The sequence below is a fragment of the Eulemur rufifrons genome, chromosome 9 (genome assembly GCF_041146395.1).
Source record: "Eulemur rufifrons isolate Redbay chromosome 9, OSU_ERuf_1, whole genome shotgun sequence".
NCBI lineage: Eukaryota > Metazoa > Chordata > Mammalia > Primates > Lemuridae > Eulemur > Eulemur rufifrons.
Window position 1 is genome coordinate 18,545,602 of NC_090991.1, and position 18,922 is coordinate 18,564,523.

At 51.0% G+C, this 18,922-nt stretch overlaps 1 protein-coding gene across 2 annotated transcripts in view; it reads right to left on the bottom strand.

The window, feature by feature from the left end:
• Positions 1–7,809: 7,809 nt before the first annotated feature.
• KSR1 (kinase suppressor of ras 1) overlaps positions 7,810–18,922 on the bottom strand; it is a 152,683-nt gene continuing 141,570 nt past the window's right edge. The window contains exons 18-21 of one of the 2 annotated variants that reach the window (XM_069482252.1): positions 18,027–18,162; positions 13,076–13,209; positions 10,477–10,557; positions 7,810–8,529 (exon numbers count right to left, since the gene is read on the bottom strand). In XM_069482252.1, the coding sequence (XP_069338353.1) occupies positions 8,454–8,529; positions 10,477–10,557; positions 13,076–13,209; positions 18,027–18,162 (427 nt within the window). In that variant the 3' untranslated portion in view covers positions 7,810–8,453. The remainder of the gene's footprint in view (positions 8,530–10,476; positions 10,558–13,075; positions 13,210–18,026; positions 18,163–18,922) is intronic. The other variant, XM_069482254.1, reaches the window with a different exon arrangement.

Genomic DNA, 18,922 nt, shown 5'->3' on the forward strand with positions numbered 1-18,922 from the left:
ACACGGCAGCAAGTTTCTAGGTGACAGTATCCAGAAGCAAGTGGCCATGCTGTGTCACAGTGTCCAGAAAACAACGGGGCTGGGCATTGCCTATGCACAGGTGGGTGGTGGGCAAGGCCTTCTTCAACCCATTTTACACACAGAGAAACTGAGGCTCACAGTCCAAGGGACATGCCCAAGGTCACACAGCTAATTAGTGGCAGCCTGAGCTGGATGAAGATACTTAGGCTCTCCCAAAGTATTTCTCCCCTTTAAATTTCTATTCCTTATGTCAAAATATAATTCTGTAGAGAGGAATATTTTGCAAGAGACAGGCCGTAATGGAGATTTTTATTCCAGAGTATGGTGGTGCCCAGACGCTTCTGATCCCCCTTTCTGTGAATTGATCTCTGTCCTCTCTTCTCCCCGTCTACTCTGTCCCTTTTTCCTGGGCTTTAGTATGAGGAGAGGAGACGTCTTGGACCTGATAGAACATTCCAGGTGACAAGGGAGTGGGAGGGAACATATGACATAAACTGTGTTTAATCAGCCTCACAACCCATTTAAGGGAAATAATTGGCCGAATCAGAGAACAGCAGGACAGGTGGAGAGAGGGGAGGGGAGCCACGCAACAGACTTGCCCGACGTCAACCAGGTCCCTGCAATGTGCCAGGGAGAAGGCCCAGTGATCACCCTTGGGATGAGCAGGGGAGGGTCACATGGCGTGAGTGGGCACCCCAGAGCCGTACATATGTTTGCACGTTTCTTCCTGCCGGCCCTCTGCCCAGATGCACCAGGATTTGCAGACTAACGTCTTTGAGATGCTCCGACAGACTGAGGTCCTGTGTCCCCTTTGCACCCTCCCCACCCCCGTCATGTTCCTGGATAAACCAGCGACAGTTGGAGCAGAAAAGAGGGAAACGAAGGGAAATTCTTCCCAATCCTTTCTGACACCGTGGACAATTTTGTCATGGCACGTCATTCACAGGAATTTGCCAGTTCATTGGCATATGGAACAACTGGAACTCTCATTTCATTGCACGTTGCGGGGTAAAATACAACTTAGCACAACTGCTTGTTGAATTGTAATATGGTCAAATATCTACTTCTGCTATCTCCTGGCTATTGCACTCCTAAGAGTTACCCAAGAAAAAGAAAGACATAGTCATGTGTTTGTAACAGCTTTACTTGTCATAGCCCCAAACTGGAAACAATACAAGTGTTCACCGACAGGAGAAAGGAGAGGTTAATTGAACAGAACAGCCCTCAGCGATGAAAAGGAGCTAGAACACGGGAAACATTGATGAGCCTCACAACAGGCTGTGATAGTCCCTTTCCTCTCAAGACCAACCACAGGTCAGAATAGAGGTTACCCTTGGGGGTCACCGATGGGAGAGGCATGATGGAGCCTTCTGGGGGCTGGAACCGTTCTCCATCTTGATCTGGGTAGTGGTCACACGGGTTTTACATACGTACACATGCACGGAGCAGACTAGGATCTGTGCAGTTTACATTAACAATATCTCCATAAATACTGTCAAAAGAAAAAGTTTCTGAGCTCCTAGGGAGACACAGGCACACCTAAGAGTTCCAGCAAACAAGCCCCTTAGCGTTACCTTGTGCCTTGGAGGTGAGTCATAGGTAATCAGTGTCTCTAAGGAGTCCAGCCCAAAAGGAGGGCACCCTGCTGCACGCTTTGCCTTGCAGGGAGGGGACACAGGCAAACAAAACAGGTCAATGTGTTGTTAGACTGTTCAGCGCAGTAGGGAGGAATTGTCAAGGCACGCTGCCAGGCCACCCAGAATCCTGACCTTGGCAGGGTGGCTAGCACTGCTCAGGCAGGCACCACGATCCCTTCCCAGGGGTTAGCTGAGGTCTCCCGGAGGCAAGAGGCAGACCTCAGGAAAGTTTGTTCTCAGGGCTCTGTTATTCAAAGACCCGGACCCTTGTCTGAAGCTCTCTGCTCTGTGCACTGTAGACTGTTGGTGGGAATGTAAAATGGTGCAGCTGCCGTGGGAAACAGTATAGGCTGCTCCTCCAGAAACTAAACATAAAGTTGCCAGAGTCTTCAGCAAGTCCACTTCTGGATATATACCCCAAATAATTGAAAGCAGGAACTCAAAGAGATATTTGTACAACCATGTTCAGAGCAGCTTTATTCACAAAAGCCTAGAGGTGAAAGCAACCCAAGTGTCAATGAATGAATGGATCAACAAAATGTGGTCTATCTATATAATTCAGCCTTAAAAAGGAAAGAGATTTTGACACATGCTACACCATGGATGAACCTTGAGGACATTACACTAAGTGCAATAAGCCAGTCACAAAAGGACAAACACTGCATGACTCCACTTGTATGAGATACCTAGAGTCATGAAAATCAAACAGAAGAAAGTAGAATGGCGATTGCCAGGCGCCGGGAGGATGGGGGAATGAGGAGTTATTATTCAGTGGTATAGAGTTTCAGTTTTGCAAGATGGAAGGAGTTCTGTGGCAGGATGGTGATGATGGTTGCATGACAATATGAATGTGCTTCATACCACTCAACTGTATACTTAAAACTGATTAAGATGGTAAATTTTATGTTACATGTATTTTACGACAATTAAAGTTCATTGAAATGTGAGCCTGATGATTTCTACAAATCACACTGAGAATCTACCACTGCCCAGTTCTTGGTCTGGTTTTCCCCACAGGGCCTTCCTTACCCAGGGTACTTTGTGTCAGGGTGTTAAGGACAAGCAGGTCTCTTGGATTGAGAGGTGCTATTATTTAGATGTGGCTTGTGCCTTCCAAAGCTCATGTTGAAATTTAATGGCCAATATAAATTGGCAATTTGTGTTGGGAGATGGGGCCTGTAAAAAGTGACTAGCTCATTAAGATGGATTAATGTCTTTCTCTCCAGACTAGGTTAGTTCTTGAGGGAATGGACTGGTTCTGATGAAAGTGGGTTGTTATAAAGTGGGTCAGACTCCTCTGTCCCCTCTCTTTTGCACATACTCACTTCCCTTCATCATGTTAGGACAAGGCTCTCAGTGGAAGTGGACCAGGTGAGGCTGCCCCATCTTGGATTCCCAGCCTCTAGAACTGTGAACCAAAATAAACCTCTTCTCTTTGTAAATTACCCAGTCTTAGCCATTCTGTTATAGAAGCAGAAAATGGACTAAGACAAGAAGATTAAGGTTTCTAAGGGAGAGTGGAGGACTTGAAAGAAAAGAAACACACTCGTGGAAGATTCTGGGAGGAGGGTGGAAGGCAATACCAGGGTGAAGAGGGTAAAAATGTGAAGGGAATCTCATAGTTTTAATTTGTATTTCCCTGACGATGAGTGATGTTGAGCATTTTTCACATGCCTATTGGCCATTTGCATATATTCTTTGAAGAAATGTCTATTTAAGTCCTTTGCTCATTTCTGAATCAAGTTTATTGTTGAATTTTAGTTTTCCATATATTTTGGATATCAGTTCCTTATCAGATATATGATAGGCAGATATTTTCTCCCATTCTGTAGGTTGCCTTTTTACTGTGTGTATTGTCCTTCATGCACAAAATTTAAAAATTTTCATGAAGTCCAGTTGTCCATTTTTTTTTTGTTACCCATGCCTTTGGTGTCATATCTAAGAAATCATCGCCAAGCCCAATGTCACAAAACTTTTGCTATGTTTTCTTCTAAGAGTTTTATAGTTTTAGTTCTTACATTTAGGTCTTCAATCCATTTTGAGTTAATTTTTACATATAATGGAATGCAAGGGTCCAAATTCATTCTTTTGCAAGTGTATATTTTTTTCAAGATTATTTGTTGAATAGAACGTCCTTTCTCCATTGCGTGATCTTGGTACCCCTGTCAAAAATCATTTGACCATATATGTGAGGGTTTATTTGTGGGCTCTCTATTCTATCCCATTGGTCCATATACCTGTGTGCTAGTACCACACTGTTTTGATTACTGCAGCTTTTTAGTAAGTTTTGAAGTCAGGAAGTATGAGTCTTCCAGCTTTGTTCTGTTGCAAGATTATTTTGGCTTTTTCGAGTCCCTTGAGATTCCATATGAATTTTAGGATAGGTTTTTCTATTTCTGCAAAACACATCATTGGGATTTTGATAGGAATTGCACTGAATCTGTGGGAAGTATTAACATCTTAACAATTATTAAGTCTTCCAATTCACGAACATGGGATGTGTTTCCATTTATTTACATCTTCTTTAATTTTTCAGCAATGTTTTCTAGAAGTTTTCATTATTCAAGTTTTTCATCTTCTTCATTAACCCCTAAGTATTTTATATTTTTTGATGCTACTGTAAGTAGAATTGTTCTTGTAATTTCCCTTTCAGGTCATTTCCTGTTCATATGTAGAAATGCAACTGATTTTTGTTTGTATCCTGCTACTTTGCTGAATTTATTGATTCTAACTTTTTTTTGATTCCTTAGGGTTTTCCACACATAAGATCCTGTCATTTGAGAACAGATAAATTTTTCAATTTTGATATCTCTTTTTTCTTGCCTAATTGCTCAGGCTAGAGCTTCCAGTTCTAAATACAAATGGCAAAAATGGGCATCCTTGACTTACTTCTGTTATTGATATTTAGCTTCATCCCATTGTGGTGTGAAAAGATACTTTGTATGTTATCTATCTTTATAAATCTATTGAGACTTAAATTTGTGGCCTACTACATGATCTATGCTGGAAAATGTTCCATGACTTAGCACTATCTTTTGAACACAGCAAGTGCTCAACAAACGTCTGACCAGTTAAGTTTCCCAACTTCTGATGAGAAGAAAGTTCTGGAGTCCAAGCTGTGGCCTGAGTCCTGGACTAGCCACCCGCTGGATGAATACCTTAAACTCTCAGAACCTGTTTTCTCAGCTGGAACATCACGATTCCTACCTGATAGCGCCGTTGTGAGAGTTAAGATAATGTATAGAGAGCACCCCCTGGCTCCCAGTAGGCGTCCCACAAATCTCCTCTTCCTCCACCTATTCTGCTTACTCCAACCTCCTAAGCGCCTCTCTGTATAGATAACTGGCCACAAGAGGCTTCTAGAAATTAGATTTAGATGGACGCTGCCCCACCCCATCCCCCAAGGCTCCTATAAGGCAAAGGCACCTCCAGCCAAGAGAGATACTGACCGGGTCTGGGTCTGCTCATGGGCTTTGTTACTGCTGGGGGCTGATCTTCCTCTGTGCACCACGGGCTTTTGACACTGCTCCTTCCAGACTCCTCCACCTGCTGAGAAATACCTGCTTCTGACGTCCAAGCATAACGTTCCCTCTTCCTTTGGAAGGCGCTCCTTAACCCCTACAGGGGGTTCAAACACCCCCTGACCCATCCATTCCTGCCCTCCTACGTCATCCATCCAAGTGGTCCCCGACACCTGCAACTGACCAGAGCAAACACAAGCCCCGGGACACCTCGGCATAACTTTATTCACAAACTCCAGACACCCGGCCCGGCTCAGCACAGACGCCATTATGCTTGCCAGTGGCAAAAAAAACCCGATACAGCACATTTGTTAATACTAACCATTTTAATTTAAATTAATAGCATTTCTGGAAGACAAACGCAGTTGATAGAAAATATAAAAACTTTTACTGTACAAATTTTACATCACATTCAAAAAGAGCAAGTGTGTGCCCTGTGGCCACAGAAGACACTGGGTCTGCACACACGGATGAAATCCTGGCTGACGCTGCAGCACAGCACAGACTCCCGACTGGCTTCACATTCGTCTCCGCCTCTCCCCACTCCAAATCAATACAGAATAACACAGGGTTCCAGGGCTTGCCACTCCCCTCTGCGACAAGAAGAAATGCCAGGAGATGGCAGAGGGTGTTTTGATTTGGTGCTGTGGGGAGATCAACTTTGCTGCACGCGCTCACAGCTGACCCAGAACTAGCTGTGCTTCACAACGTCGAGCTAGAAACCCAGGGCGCTGCGGCTCTGGTGGTCGAAGGCAGCAGGGCTCGGAGGTGAGGCTGGGCACCGGGGGTGCCGCGAAGGGCCAAAGCTTGGGCTCCCCTCTCAGACCCCAGCGGGGACTTCCACGGCCCCCGAGAGCTCTCGCCAAGCCCTCCCACCCTTCTCCGTCCCCTTCACAGTCGCCGTGAGGGCTGAATTCACAGTATCTGTCGTCCTTCGTGTGTTTCCAAGGCAGACGGAGAGGGCACACAGAAGGGCACGCGCGTCTTCCTAACCGCAATTCACAGTCACTTAAATAAAAAAGGGAGAAGGGGACCATCGTGGGGGGATTTCTTAAATGACAGGCAGTGCAGAGGCAGCAGCCCGAGAGTCTGCCCAGGGCCTCGGAGAGGAGGGAAGAGGGTGTCCCCCAGGTCCTCAGCTCCACCCTTGCGGCCAAGTGGCTTCTGGGTTCCTGGCAGATAACAGGCAGTTCCTTAAGGGTGGGGACGGTGACTGCTCCTACCTCTAGGTCCCCAGCACTCACACAAGACCAAGTGCATTGTAGGTGCTCAATGAGAGCTTCTCGAACGGTGACACTCACAAGAGAAAGCAAAACCCAGACTTTTGTGGGCTGTGGTGCCCGCTGTGGCCTGGGGTCAGGGAGGAGTTGAGCCTGACTCATTCAGCTGCCGTCCAACCCAAGGGCTCACCAGCGTGTCCACTGGGTCTGCTCTCACCTGGGCAAAGGCCAGCGTCACAGTGGGAAGGTGACAGGCTGGAGACACACACGCTGCGATCTCTGGGAAGGTGCAGCCGGGAGGGAGGCCACAGGGATGATGGGGTGCAGTGAACAGTCCTACCACAGCACAGCAGAGCCCCAAACAGAGCTGAACCCAAGTGGCTTACAATTCCTCCTTCCTCCCCACACCGTGGCCAGGATGCTCGTGTCCCAGGGCACGGCTGCGCTGCTGTGCCACTGCGTAGAGGGGCTGCCCGAGGAGGGGCTGCCCAAGGAGTGCTCAGCCCGGAGAGAGGGAGGCAGAGAGGCTTGTGTCACGGGACGTTTGGACCAGACTCCGAGGCTAGGGAAGGCTCTGAAGATCGGGGGCTCTGCTAGGTGGGCCTAATTGAAAGCGGGGAGCCGCAGGCCTCCCTGCTCCCACTCTGAGCTCAGAGCATGGCCACAGGTTCTGGGCCTGAATCCAATCACATCTCCACCCTTCACTCTTCCTTTCTGGTCTTGGAGCCCAGGGTAACCTAACCTCCACTTAAGGGCTTCTTGGCCATTTGGAGCTTTTTTCCGTAGGTGACAGTTTCTAACGAAGACAGGTGTGGTCCTCTCACGTCAAAGACTTTCCCAAATCCAGCCCCTCCTTGTGGTTCAGAGGGACCCGAGCAGATGCCTGGTGGTGCTGGGGAAGGCTCTGCAGACGGGGCCTTGCTGGGTGGGTCCAAGCAAAAGGCGTGGACACAGGCCACGTGCCCCCGTCTGAGCTCAAAGCACGGACAGAGGAGTCAGGAATGGGCTAAGGGGTTTCGACAGGACTGGCGACGTGGAAGAGGTGGGTGGTCATGCCAGAGTGGAACTTCTGGCATGACTGACGATGGGTTTCTAAAGTGCCAGGGTCACCCTGCAGCCGGGAAGGAGGGATGGGTACCTGCTGCCGTCTACTTTTCCCTCCCTCCCTCACCTTCCTAGTTCCCACCCACCAAGCCCTCATGGTCCGCACAGCTGCCGGGCTGGCCCTTGGCCCTGGGGTCAAAGGTCAGTCAGGGACCGGGATGTGTCTAAAAGCCGAGGACCTCAGTCCCATCCCCTTGGTGCCTGCCTGGGGCCTTCGAAAAAGAAACACCTGTACAGGCACGTGGATGTTTCCTCGCCTTGCGGCAGAAGCCCTGGCTGGGAACCGCTGGATGAGTCCAGATGTCATTTGAATTCTGTCTCTACTTTTCCAGCAGGAACAGCCTGGAGTACAGGGGTGATAAGGTGAGTCCAAGCTCTCTGGGAGCTCCCAAGCCCTGTAATTCAGCTTGCTTCCTAGCCAGGGTTTCCTCTGCAAGATGAGGAGGGGACAGTGTCCCTGTGATGGGACGAGGAGAGAACCCTACAGAGGGAGCTTCCCTACTGACGGGGTTTTGGGCCAAGGCAGAGGCTGGCCCCGACCTTGTGGGCCCCTTGCCCTACCCGAGAACAGCCACAGTCACGATGCTCTTCTTCCTCCTGGCCCAGCGTGGGCCCCTCACTGCCTACAGGGTCCTCCAGAGGGGATGGCCACTCCCGCCGTCCTGGCCATTGGTGCCAGTGCGCCTACGCACGGACTGTTTTTATTATTACTATTGTAAAACATCAAGTTCGCTTAGCAGAAACATACATGTAAACATCTGCTGTCGGTCGGGACAGGTTTGGCTGTTGGTGGTGTCGTTTTAAGACACGGCAGGTGCAGCTCCGTCTCCGTGCTCCTGTTTGCAGCGCTGGGCGGGCAGAGCGTGTCTTCTGTCGTGGTGGTCGTTTGGGTGTTTCGGAAACACATTTCAAAAAGAAATAAATAGGCAGCAGAAAAACTGCACGGCGGGCTACATCTTTGGATTACTGGACTCCAGGACGCCCAAGCCAAACCTTTCAAACCGGGGTACGACTTTGCTGTCAATGCTGTGAAGAGGAACAAAAACAAGGGTCACAGCTCTGCTGGTCCTGATCAGAATTAGGGTCATACTAGCTACGAAATGGGCTAGTTCCAGAAGCTCAGCAGAGGCCCCCGCCCGCATACCAACAAGTGAAAATGACTGTTTGGCAACAGCCTCGGCAGAGGTGCCCCGGCCAGCGACAGTAGCTCGTCTCTGAATCCCGAGCTCCCCGTACTTGGTGTGGGCTTGTCTGAATCGTTTTCTCATTTGCAGCCCAGGGAAGCTCTTGCCCCAAGTGGAACTGGGAGAGAAGTAAAACCTGACTCCCAGGACCAGGAGTGACAGCCCAGGCTCCTTTTAGACATGGACTCAAGTGCTGGGGTGCACTGGGGCCACCCGGGAAGTGGGGTGAGATGCAGATTCCCAGAGCCCGAGTCCAGGATCCGGATCCAGCAGGTGGCGCTGGGGAGGGCGGGCGGGAATCTGCATTTAGTAAACAGTGCGGTGGCTCTGTCGCAGGTGGCCCGTCAGCCACGCTCCTGATGAACGCTGGCCTGGGGTCTGGTCTGTGGAGCACTGGGCACGTGCAAAGGGGGTAACTGTGCCAGGGTGGGGCGAGGGGGCAGCAGCTTTGTTTTCGCCAGTGAACTTGTCTGGAGACTGGCATCCCGCTGCTTTAGGACAGCTTTTCTGAGTGTGCCGCTGAGGACACGACCCTTCCAAGCTGATGTCATCATAGCAACTGAACTTTCCATGTTTCCTGTCCCAACTCTACGGAGGGGACTGAGAGGAACTTGGAAGAGGGTCTGTGACCAGGGTGCTGGCCTCTGGGCAGCTCTGAAACCACCCCACTCCTTGCTCAGCAAGAGCCCCATGGGTTAGAAGCCAAGCAGAACCCTCCCATGTGCCACGCACACACTCAGCGGGAGGCGGTGTGCGCGGGCGGCAGGGATAGATCTCACGGAGGTGTTAGCAGTGAGACGGAGCCACCCAGACGCAAACAAGACCAGCCCTCAGATGAAGAACAAGACAGAAGTAAAAGTCACATCCAGGAAGGTAGTTAGAAGCTGCTCAGACCGCCTTGGAGGGAGCTCAGTTAGTGGGATCCTCTGAAGACAGTCACTCAGGCACACGCAGGTCACGCAGAGAGGGGACAGGGCCGGTTGTAAAAACAGACAAAGCAAACGAAGTCTCGGGTGAGAAGACTGGAGCAGCAGAGGTGGCATCCCCTGGGTTAGTGCCCGCATCTCAGTTTGCGTTTTAGCAGGAGTCACGGTGCGGAGCTGCCGATTAGGAGGGAGGAAGCCCCCGGTGGGTGCAAAGCGGCCCAGCCTACAACCTACAGGGGGAGAGAAGGGAGAGCGGCGTCAGAGCCACAGCCCAGGGCTGCGCCCGGCGGGGCTGGAGCCTTGGCCAGAGCGGCTGGGCAGGGGCCTGCTGTCCCTGCAGAGACGGGACATTCCCCACCTCCATTCCCCAGGCTTGGCAGCACAGCGAGCTTGGAAGAGATCCAGGCACAAAGAAGCTTCTCCAAGCTCTCGCAGGGCCCCATCACAGGACGCTGAGAGAGAGGTTGGCTAACAGGCCCACGGGTCCTCAGCCCTCAGCTATCAGAGTTTACTTCCAGGAGTACTTTTGCTCATTGGATTCTCCTCTTTTGAGCTCTGGCCAGCGGCGACCCTGGGACTCAAATCAATGATCTGAGTTCTCGCCCACCCTGGGACAAGCCATCCGTCCAGTCTTGGTGTGGACAGAGGCCCTGCCACGTGCTGTGGGCCTTCTCTCGCCCGTGGAGGGAGACACAAGCCTGGGTGGCCCTTGCTGGTGGCCGTGTGAGCTGCAAGAATGCCACTTGGTTTAAGGGAATAAATCACGCAAGATGAGGAAGTTGGGACGCAGACACACGGGGAGCGGGTGTGCAAGGGGACAACCACAAACAGGCCGAGAGTGAGGGAAGTGACGGGAGACACACTATTCCTCCAGAACCGGACAGGAGTTCTTAAAGTCGGGGTGGCCGTAGCGTCCTTTCCCGTAGTAGCGGCTCCTCCAGCGACTGGAGGAAAAGAGCAGTCCAGCCCCAGCAGGTGGTCGTGTCGCCCCGGCGGACAGGTGAAGGAATCAGCGTGGTGGGAGAGGGTGGAGATGACAGGACAGGACAGTGCATCCGCCACCCCCCGGAAATAAAAAAAGGAACAAGACAATGGGAAAGAAAAGAGAGAATAAACACTGTGACCAGGAAGCTTCCACACAGACTAGTTCAGGTATGCTGGCATGCCTTCCTTTCCCCCATTTGTGACTCAGTTTCCCACCCATGAAATGAGAAGGTGGGGCCCTCTGGTTTTGGGGGATACAGAATCATGCCAGAGCCCACCCCGTGCAGCCTTCTCTTTCATGGATGAGAAACCCAGGGCCCCGGTCATTTAGAGTTGCCCGAGGTCTGATAGGACCAGCCCAGAGCTCAGCCCGGCGCTTCACGTCACCTTCCTTGAACTGCTCTCTGGGGGGACAGTTCCAGCTCAAAACCTGGCTCTGACGACCCTTCCTCTGCAGGCCGTTTCTCAAGCCCCTGGCGTGGGGGGACAGGCCACTGTGCTTTCCCACAGCATTCGGCACGCAGTCATCATTTGCTTATGCATTCCCGTGCCCAGTAATTACTTACTGACCAACTCTTATGTCCCTGGGACTGTGCTAGGAGCTGGGAATACAAAGGCGACAAGACAGAATCCTGCCACGTGGAGCTGTCACTGCAGCGTGTCTGTCTTTACTCCCGACTAGACTGTGACCTCCTTGCTGGCAGAGGCCTGGTCTTGGCCGTGTGTGTACCCCCAGGCGTGTAGCAGACTAGCTCAGGTGTGCTGGTGTGCTCAGCAATGGCGGAGCAAAACTCACAGCTCTAACTATGGGGTAACTTGGGCTCTGACCTGTCCTAACAGCAAAATACTGAATCCGGTATTGCATTAGAAGATACAGTATCCCCTGACCCCAAATTGGTGTTCCTCCCAACCGTCCCTGCCTCTGGCCCAAATCTGCAGAGCGCGATGTGTTTCCTCAGCGGTTTCTCCGACTCGCATCCTCTGTTTGAGAGCCTCACGCTGGGCCTCTCCCCGGGGCTGGCAAGGTACGTGCAAACCAAACCTGGCCACAAGCTAAGAAAGGTTTTTGACCATTTTAAAAGGTATTTGGGGGGGTGGGGGGGGGAAGACACATAACAGACTGTACCACCTGCAAGCCTAAGCTATTTCCTACCTGACCCTCTAGGACAACGAACGCTGCCGCCACCACACACCTGGGCACCAGGTGCGACAGCTGGGTATGCAGCTCCTCGGGGTCGGGACCCGTGTGCAGGGACTGGGGGCCTCCAAGGCTACCTGGGCAGGGGGTGGCAGACAGGCTCCTGCCCCCATTTCCATCAAGAACAGCTCCGCCACTTCATCCGTTTTACACATTGGGGCTCTGGGAGTGATTTCACTTTTAGAAAACGTCCTTCACCTTAAAACAGTTTAAAACTGTTCATCTCAGCCAGGAGCCCAGCCGGTGGGTCCAGTGTGGCCCACCACCTGTTTCTGTACAACCCACAGACTAAGAATAGTTTTTACCTTTCTAAATGGTTGGGGAGGAAAACATCCAAGGAAGACTATTTTATGACATAGAAAAGTTCCACGAAACTCTGATTTCCAGAGTCAAGAGTTACTGGGATGTAGCCAGCTCGCTGTGGCTGCTCCTGTGCTAGGGACGGCAGGGCCGAATCTTCGCAACAGAGGCAGTGCTCGTCCCAGGGGCGAGGACTCGAACTGCCCATCTGGTCTGCGAGAAGTATTCACCACGTGGCCACCCTGCATCTTGCCCAGCCTCGGCTCTTTAAAGCTGCAGAAAGTGAGGCCCAGCACAAGGAAGAACTTCCCCGGGTTCTCACAAAGCATTCAAGGCAGGTAAAAGTCTCTTTTGAGTGTTCTGGCTGAGACAGCCAAAGGAACAAAGGGAAAAAGGGAACGAGTCACAATGTAGGAGAGATGACAGTGGCCTCCGCTGCCCAGAGCAGCAGCACCAAGGGGTGCAAAGGGCTGTGCGATTAAACAGAGGAGAGAGAGAGCTTCTAGCACCAAAGCGCCATATGAACCCACGCAATGTGTGGTCCCATAACAGGTGGCTGGACTTTTGTGCTAAAGAGCTCTGTGTTTGAGTCGCTGTCACCGTAAGCAATACGGACTCTGCTTATTTTGGTGACGCTGAGCACCACGTCACTCTGACTTCCAGCTGGCCCATCTTGCCCCTTCCTAGGCAGAACCTCCTAGTCCCGGCCTGGCATCAGGCTGGTCTGCCTGATAACAGTGATGTGCCGTTTTTCACAGATGTGAACTGGAGGTGCTTGCCTGTCAAAAGGAGTCTCCAAAATAAACTCAGTAAATGGAAATTCTTGGCATCACTTGGGCAAAGGGATGAGTCAACTCTGGCTGATCAGCTTTGTGCATTCCCCAAAGTCTTGGGCAGACAGAGCAGAAGGTACCTCTACGACCCCAGGTGAGGCTGCGAGGGCCTGGCGGGCAGGTTCTGGCTCACGGAAGGGAACTTACTCAGCCGACTTCCAGAAGTGCCCGGGGTGGGAGAGCCGTCGGTTCAGCTTGGGCAGCTTCTCCAGCATGTCCATCAGCAGGCTGAAGCTGGGTCTCTCCTGCAGCTCAAAAGCCCAGCAGGCAGACAGGATCTCCTGCAAACGGAGCCGCCATTAGTGGTGTGTAGGATGGCTGGGAGGAGAAGGAAACAGCAGGCGGCACAGCAGGGTGCTCCACAAAGGGCCCTTCTGGTGCTCTTGAGCTCCCCCTACTGGCGGCCCTCTGAACACCCTGCCTACGTGCAGAGCTGAGAAATAACTGTTTCAGAAGAGCTCTCACGCTTCTAGTTCAAAACAAAGTGCATGAGTTTGCCTCCATTCCTTCCTCCTTAGATCAGCCCCTACCCGCAAATAAGAGTAACCATGCTGACAGGCGGGTAGGGGGACAGAGGTCAGAAATGGGGTTGTTGGTTTTTAGACGATGCAAAGTGGAGGCACAATGTCCACAAGTAAAAGTAAAAAGCAAGATGCTCGGAAGATGTGTGAGGTGGGGCTGCTGCAGAGGTGGGAGCCTCAGCATCACCAGAACGGAGGCCAGAAGTGACAAGGACGACTCAGTACAGGGGCAGCAGCTGAGAGTCGGCAGGACAGCTGTCCAGATCGCCCCTTGTCCCCCAGGGAAAGCCCTTCACACTGCGGCATTTTGCCGCCTGCTCCAGGATCTGCAAGTGCACACAGCACAGCCCGAGCCTTCCGATCCAGGGGAACCGCCTGTGAGGAAACAGGCCTGCGTGCACGACAGGACACGTGGGCAGAACGCACACAACACCCAGACCCAGCAACTCAGGCCTTTTTTCTTAAATACAGCTCGACCCCATGGGGCTGCCTGCTGTATCAGGAAAACCAGAGACCAAAGACATACGGATCAAAATACCGTCTCTGGAGGATACGGGTGTGTGCGTGTGTGTGTGTGTGTGTGTGTGTGCGTGTGCGTGTGAGAGACAGAGAAAGAAAAGCTATTCTATCCATAAAATAAGACCAGAGTACAATAAAGAAGAAACTAACAAATAAGGAAGTGCCTGAAATTGAAAATATAATTTCTGAACCAACATCAGAAGTGAAAGAAGATAAAACTGAGGAAATTCCTCAGATTGTGGACCCAATTTTAGACAGGGATGGAAAATATAAAAGACAGTAAAAGACACGGAGGCTCACTAAGAAGAACCAGATTCTGTTAAACATGAATTTCCACAAAAGAAAACAAACCACTCAGCAGAAAATTATCAGACATAATAAAGGAAAATTTCCCAGAAACTTCCAAAGGAGACAGGAGTCTTCAGCTGAAAAGGCCCAATAAAGGGACTTCACTAAAAACAAACAAACAAGAAACCCTCAACTCAGACATATGAAATTTCACTACAGCAAAGATAAAGAGAAAATCCTAGATGTTTCCAGAAGGAATAAGATAAGCATCTACAAAAGGTTATGAATCAGAACAACACCGGTTTTTTCAACAATGCACTGGACACTTAGACAGCAGAGCAAAATCTTTGTGTTCTGAGGGAAAATTATATGAACTTAAAATTCTACTGCTATATGGACAAAATAAGAACTTTTTTAGGCATGCAAGGATCATCTCCCATTCATCCAGTGGGAGACAGTTTCTTTAGGTTTCTCCCTCATTTTGCTGAGTGTAAAGACAGGGGCAGACACGAGACACAAGCAACAGTGCAACCGCCCCAGGAATGACTGAACAGAAAACGGAAGGTAACAGCTGAGCAGCAGACCTGAAATCCCACAGACTCCAACGATAAGAAACCAGTGGGCTCTGAAAAGAATGGAACAGGTTCCACTCAATAAGCAGAACGAGGAAGGCGCTAAAAGACCTCAGGAATATGATAAAGGTGTTTGTTTCTTCTCTCAACAGGAAAAAAAAGGCAATTAAAACTACAGGAAAAACTAACACTGCACAAGAAAGCCACGGTCCAACTACGAAGCCAACAAAATCGCGGGCCTTTGAGCAATGGGCGAAGTGGAAGAGACGGACCCACAGAGAAGAAAATGTCACCCGGGTGACCGGCCTGGCCAGCGGCCAGCGCTCCTACAGTCCAAGGTAACGGCGCACACGCTGCCTATCGTCCTCCCGCTTGGCCTCAGTCTGCAGACACAGCGTGGAAGATTTACCCACGGCAACGTGACACCGACCTCAACGACACGTGAGTGAGGGGGAAGCTGACCGAAGTTGCGCTGCGGAAGGGACAGAGTGACAGGGAGTGACGAGCTCACGGAACAAGACGCTGGTGCTTTTGGAGGCTGAGGGGGGCGAGGGGCTGCGGGTTCTCATGAAGACCCGTTCTGGTCATTTGATGTCTCCCCACGTGTGCCCATCCCCGGACAAAAACTCACCGGCTGCCTCGGCACGTGCCGCAGAGCCATGGTGAGCCAGACAGCAGTGCGGCTGGAGGGACGGAGAAAGGTGCCGCCCAGAGGGCGCCCCCTGCGTTCGGCAATGATTTAAAATCATTTTTTATTGCCATCGACACCCCCAGCCCCACTCCCACAGCAATGTGCTAAAATGAGAAAAGACAGGACCCGACAGGAGAGACAGCCCTCCCAAGCCAGAGCAGGCTGCCGGAACATTCTGCGTCCCCACTCCCCTACTCCCTGACCCCAACCTGTTCTTAAAAGGCTTCAAAGCACCCATCACCCCAAACTAAAAGAAATCCTTCCAATTAGTTCAGAACTCTGGCTATGCTCTAGAATTATCCAAGAGCTTTATTTAAAAGTAAAAAATTAGGACGTTAGCCCCACCCCAGGCCAATTGGGTATCTCTGTGGGGAAGGCCCTGACCCTGGCGTTTTCATAAAGCTCCCAGATGATGCTGACCTGCAGCTGGTGCTGAGCCCGGACCCCAGCCCTCTCGGATCAGCTCTGCTCCGGGCCACCTCCTCGCTGGAGACAGCACTTCACACTCTGCTCCAAGGTGCCCAGTGTGCAGAAAGGGGACGGAGATGGCTGCCAGGGGGCAACTCACTAGCAGCATTTTTTCTCTCAGATATAGGAGACATATACACACACTCTTGCTTATACAGACATAGCCTCACTAGCTTTTATTGTACAGGTGAAAACTGGAAATCTCCTAAATGTCCAGGGACAGGAGTAATTGGGTTGTGGTGCAGCCATAGGACAGAGGGGTAGACAGGCTTAACGATAAAGGCTTGTCAATGACTCTAGATAATGAGCATAATAGAATGCTATGTGGAAAAAGTCACAATTAAAAAAGTCAGTTGTATATTATGACCTTGATTTTGTTAAAGATATGTATTTTTTGGCCAGGTGCAGTGGCTCACACCTGTAATCCTAGCACTGAGAGGCCGAGGCGGGAGGATCACTTGAGGTCAGGAGTTCGAGACCAGCCTGAGCAAGAGCGAGACCCTGTCTCTACTAAAAATAGAAAGAAATTATCTGGACAGCTAAAAATATATACAGAAAAAAAATTAGCCGGGCATGGTGGCGCATGCCTGTAGGATTGCTTGAGCCCAGGAGTAGGAGGTTGCTGTGAGCTAGGCTGATGCCACGGCACTCTAGCCTGGGCAACAGAGTGAGACTCTGTCTCAAAATTAAAAAAAAAAAAAAAAAAAAAAAAATGTATTTTTAAATTTTTTTTTTTTAAAGATTGGAAGGCATTGGCTACTTTAGCTGCCATCTGAGCTGTCCCAGGGCCCAGCCAAGGGCCACAGTGACAGCCAGGAGCCCCAAACCCCTATCTTGAGCCCACCACACTCTCCTAAGGTGCCCAAGGATGCGCCGCAGTGAAGGTGGCATTCAACCAGCTCCGGCCCAGAAGGAGGAGCCCGAGAGCAAGGTGCTCATCACCCACGTCCCAGCCCAACACCCCAGATGAAATGGTATCAACTGGCCAAAGAAGGGCCTGCTATTAGTGCTATAAACTAGCATTTTGGTGTCACTCTTAGAGGAGCACACCTCCACAGATGTTTTGCACTTCAACAAGATGACACATACCACAGTGGAATAAAGTAGAATCAAACATAATGTCATCTTAAAGGAGGCTTCTCAAGATGCTCTAACAGCTGCTACCCATCACCTGAGGAAAACATTAAGACCTACTAAGATCTGGGAGGAAGACGAGGTTGAATACATCACTGTGCCTGTCCAGAGTTCAAGGACAGTGACGCTGCCAACACTGTTCACGACTTTCACAAGCAGCTCACGGTCCACTGAGATCTTAACCTGGATGAGTGCTAGGTGGTCCCTGTGACGCTGGCCAGACACCCACTGGAGTTTCCTATTAACATAAAGCTATTCTGCCTGAATCCTACGTGATTCATGAACACGTGGTTATCACTGATCGCACTGACAATGTCAAGCCCTGGGGTTTCTTCACATATCACTGCGCCACGGCAAGGAAACTCACAAATGCACAGAAGCCATTCAGAAACGGGAAGCCAGCGACTGTAACTAAAATTCAGCGTTCTGAAAACGAGTCTGCCACGGAAACTTCAGTCTGTTCTCGAACAGTCAATAAAAACATTATGGAGAAAGACCTGATACCACAGCGTAACCCTACTATTTGTGTTTTGAGCAGTGATTATTTTTTTATTATCTTCTTTCATGTAAATAACATACAGGGCTTTACTTTCTTTTCATCTTATAAACCACTGAAAATCATTATCTTGTTTAAGATAGATAGATAAGAAGACTGGAAGGAACTGAGAGAAGTGGCCAGTGGGGTGAGAATGGATGGCTTTATTTTCTCCTCTATGGTCCCTGTTCTCGCCCCGTCTTCAGTCGTGCGCACTGTGCCAGTCGCTAATCACTAATTATGGCACCTCCAGGCCGCAGAGCCCCTCACTGGTCCCGCTGGCCAGGTGGGTCAGTGAAGGGCAGCGGTGTCATGCGCCCAGCCCCACCCTCGGCCCTGCTTCCCTCCCCCAGAGCAGGTGGCGACTCACGCTGACTTCCTTCCCCAGGCTGACGGACGCCAGGACTCGCTTCATTCCTTCCCCGCTGCCAATCTGCCAGATCAAGGCCTCTGCAGCCTGGTTCTTAAAGGGCCAGTCTCTTGCTTGTAGCTCATACCAGATAGTCCTGCGGAGACCCGTGCACAGCGTGAGCTTCTGATGGCTCTGCCCAGCTCATGCCCAGGGACTCTGCGACCGGAGAACCGGCTTCCCAAAGCCAGGAGCCAAGCCAGAGGACCAGGGTCCTACTCCGGCCTTGCTCCTCACCCGCCGGGCTTCAGGGATGCTCTGATGGCATCTGGAGGCTTCTCCCCATCCTGGGGGATCTGGGCCCTGCTGCCGTGGTGGGGGAAGTCCGAGGCAGCACAGGCTGCAGCAGGGAGTCGGTGGTCATTCCGACCCAAGCATGGACCCAGTCCTGCCACTTTGTACCTGTGAGATCCCGGTACAACTGCCTAACCTCAGTGGGGCTGACGCCTCCAGAGTAACAAAAATGCCAAGCCCAGTGCCTGGCACACATCGGTGCTCAGGAAGTGACATAGTTAAAGATGAGGGAGGCCACCCCCGTGGGAAGGACACCTGGAGAGAGCACAGGGTGGCCGGGTGGGGAGCCTTCCTCAGCCTCTCCAAGTCCCCTCGGCCTTCCCGACTCATTAGGACGGGACTTTCTCCGTCAGCCCTGTGCTGTCCAACATGGGGACCACTCGCCACAGGTGGCTACTGAGCAACTGAGACGGGGACAGTTGAACTGAGGTGTGCTCTAGGTGGGAAACACACACCAGCTTTTGAAGACTTAGTAAGAGAAAAGAACATAGAATATCTCATTCATTTTTTATATCGATTACATGCTGAAGTGATATTTTAGATATATTGAATTAACTAAAATA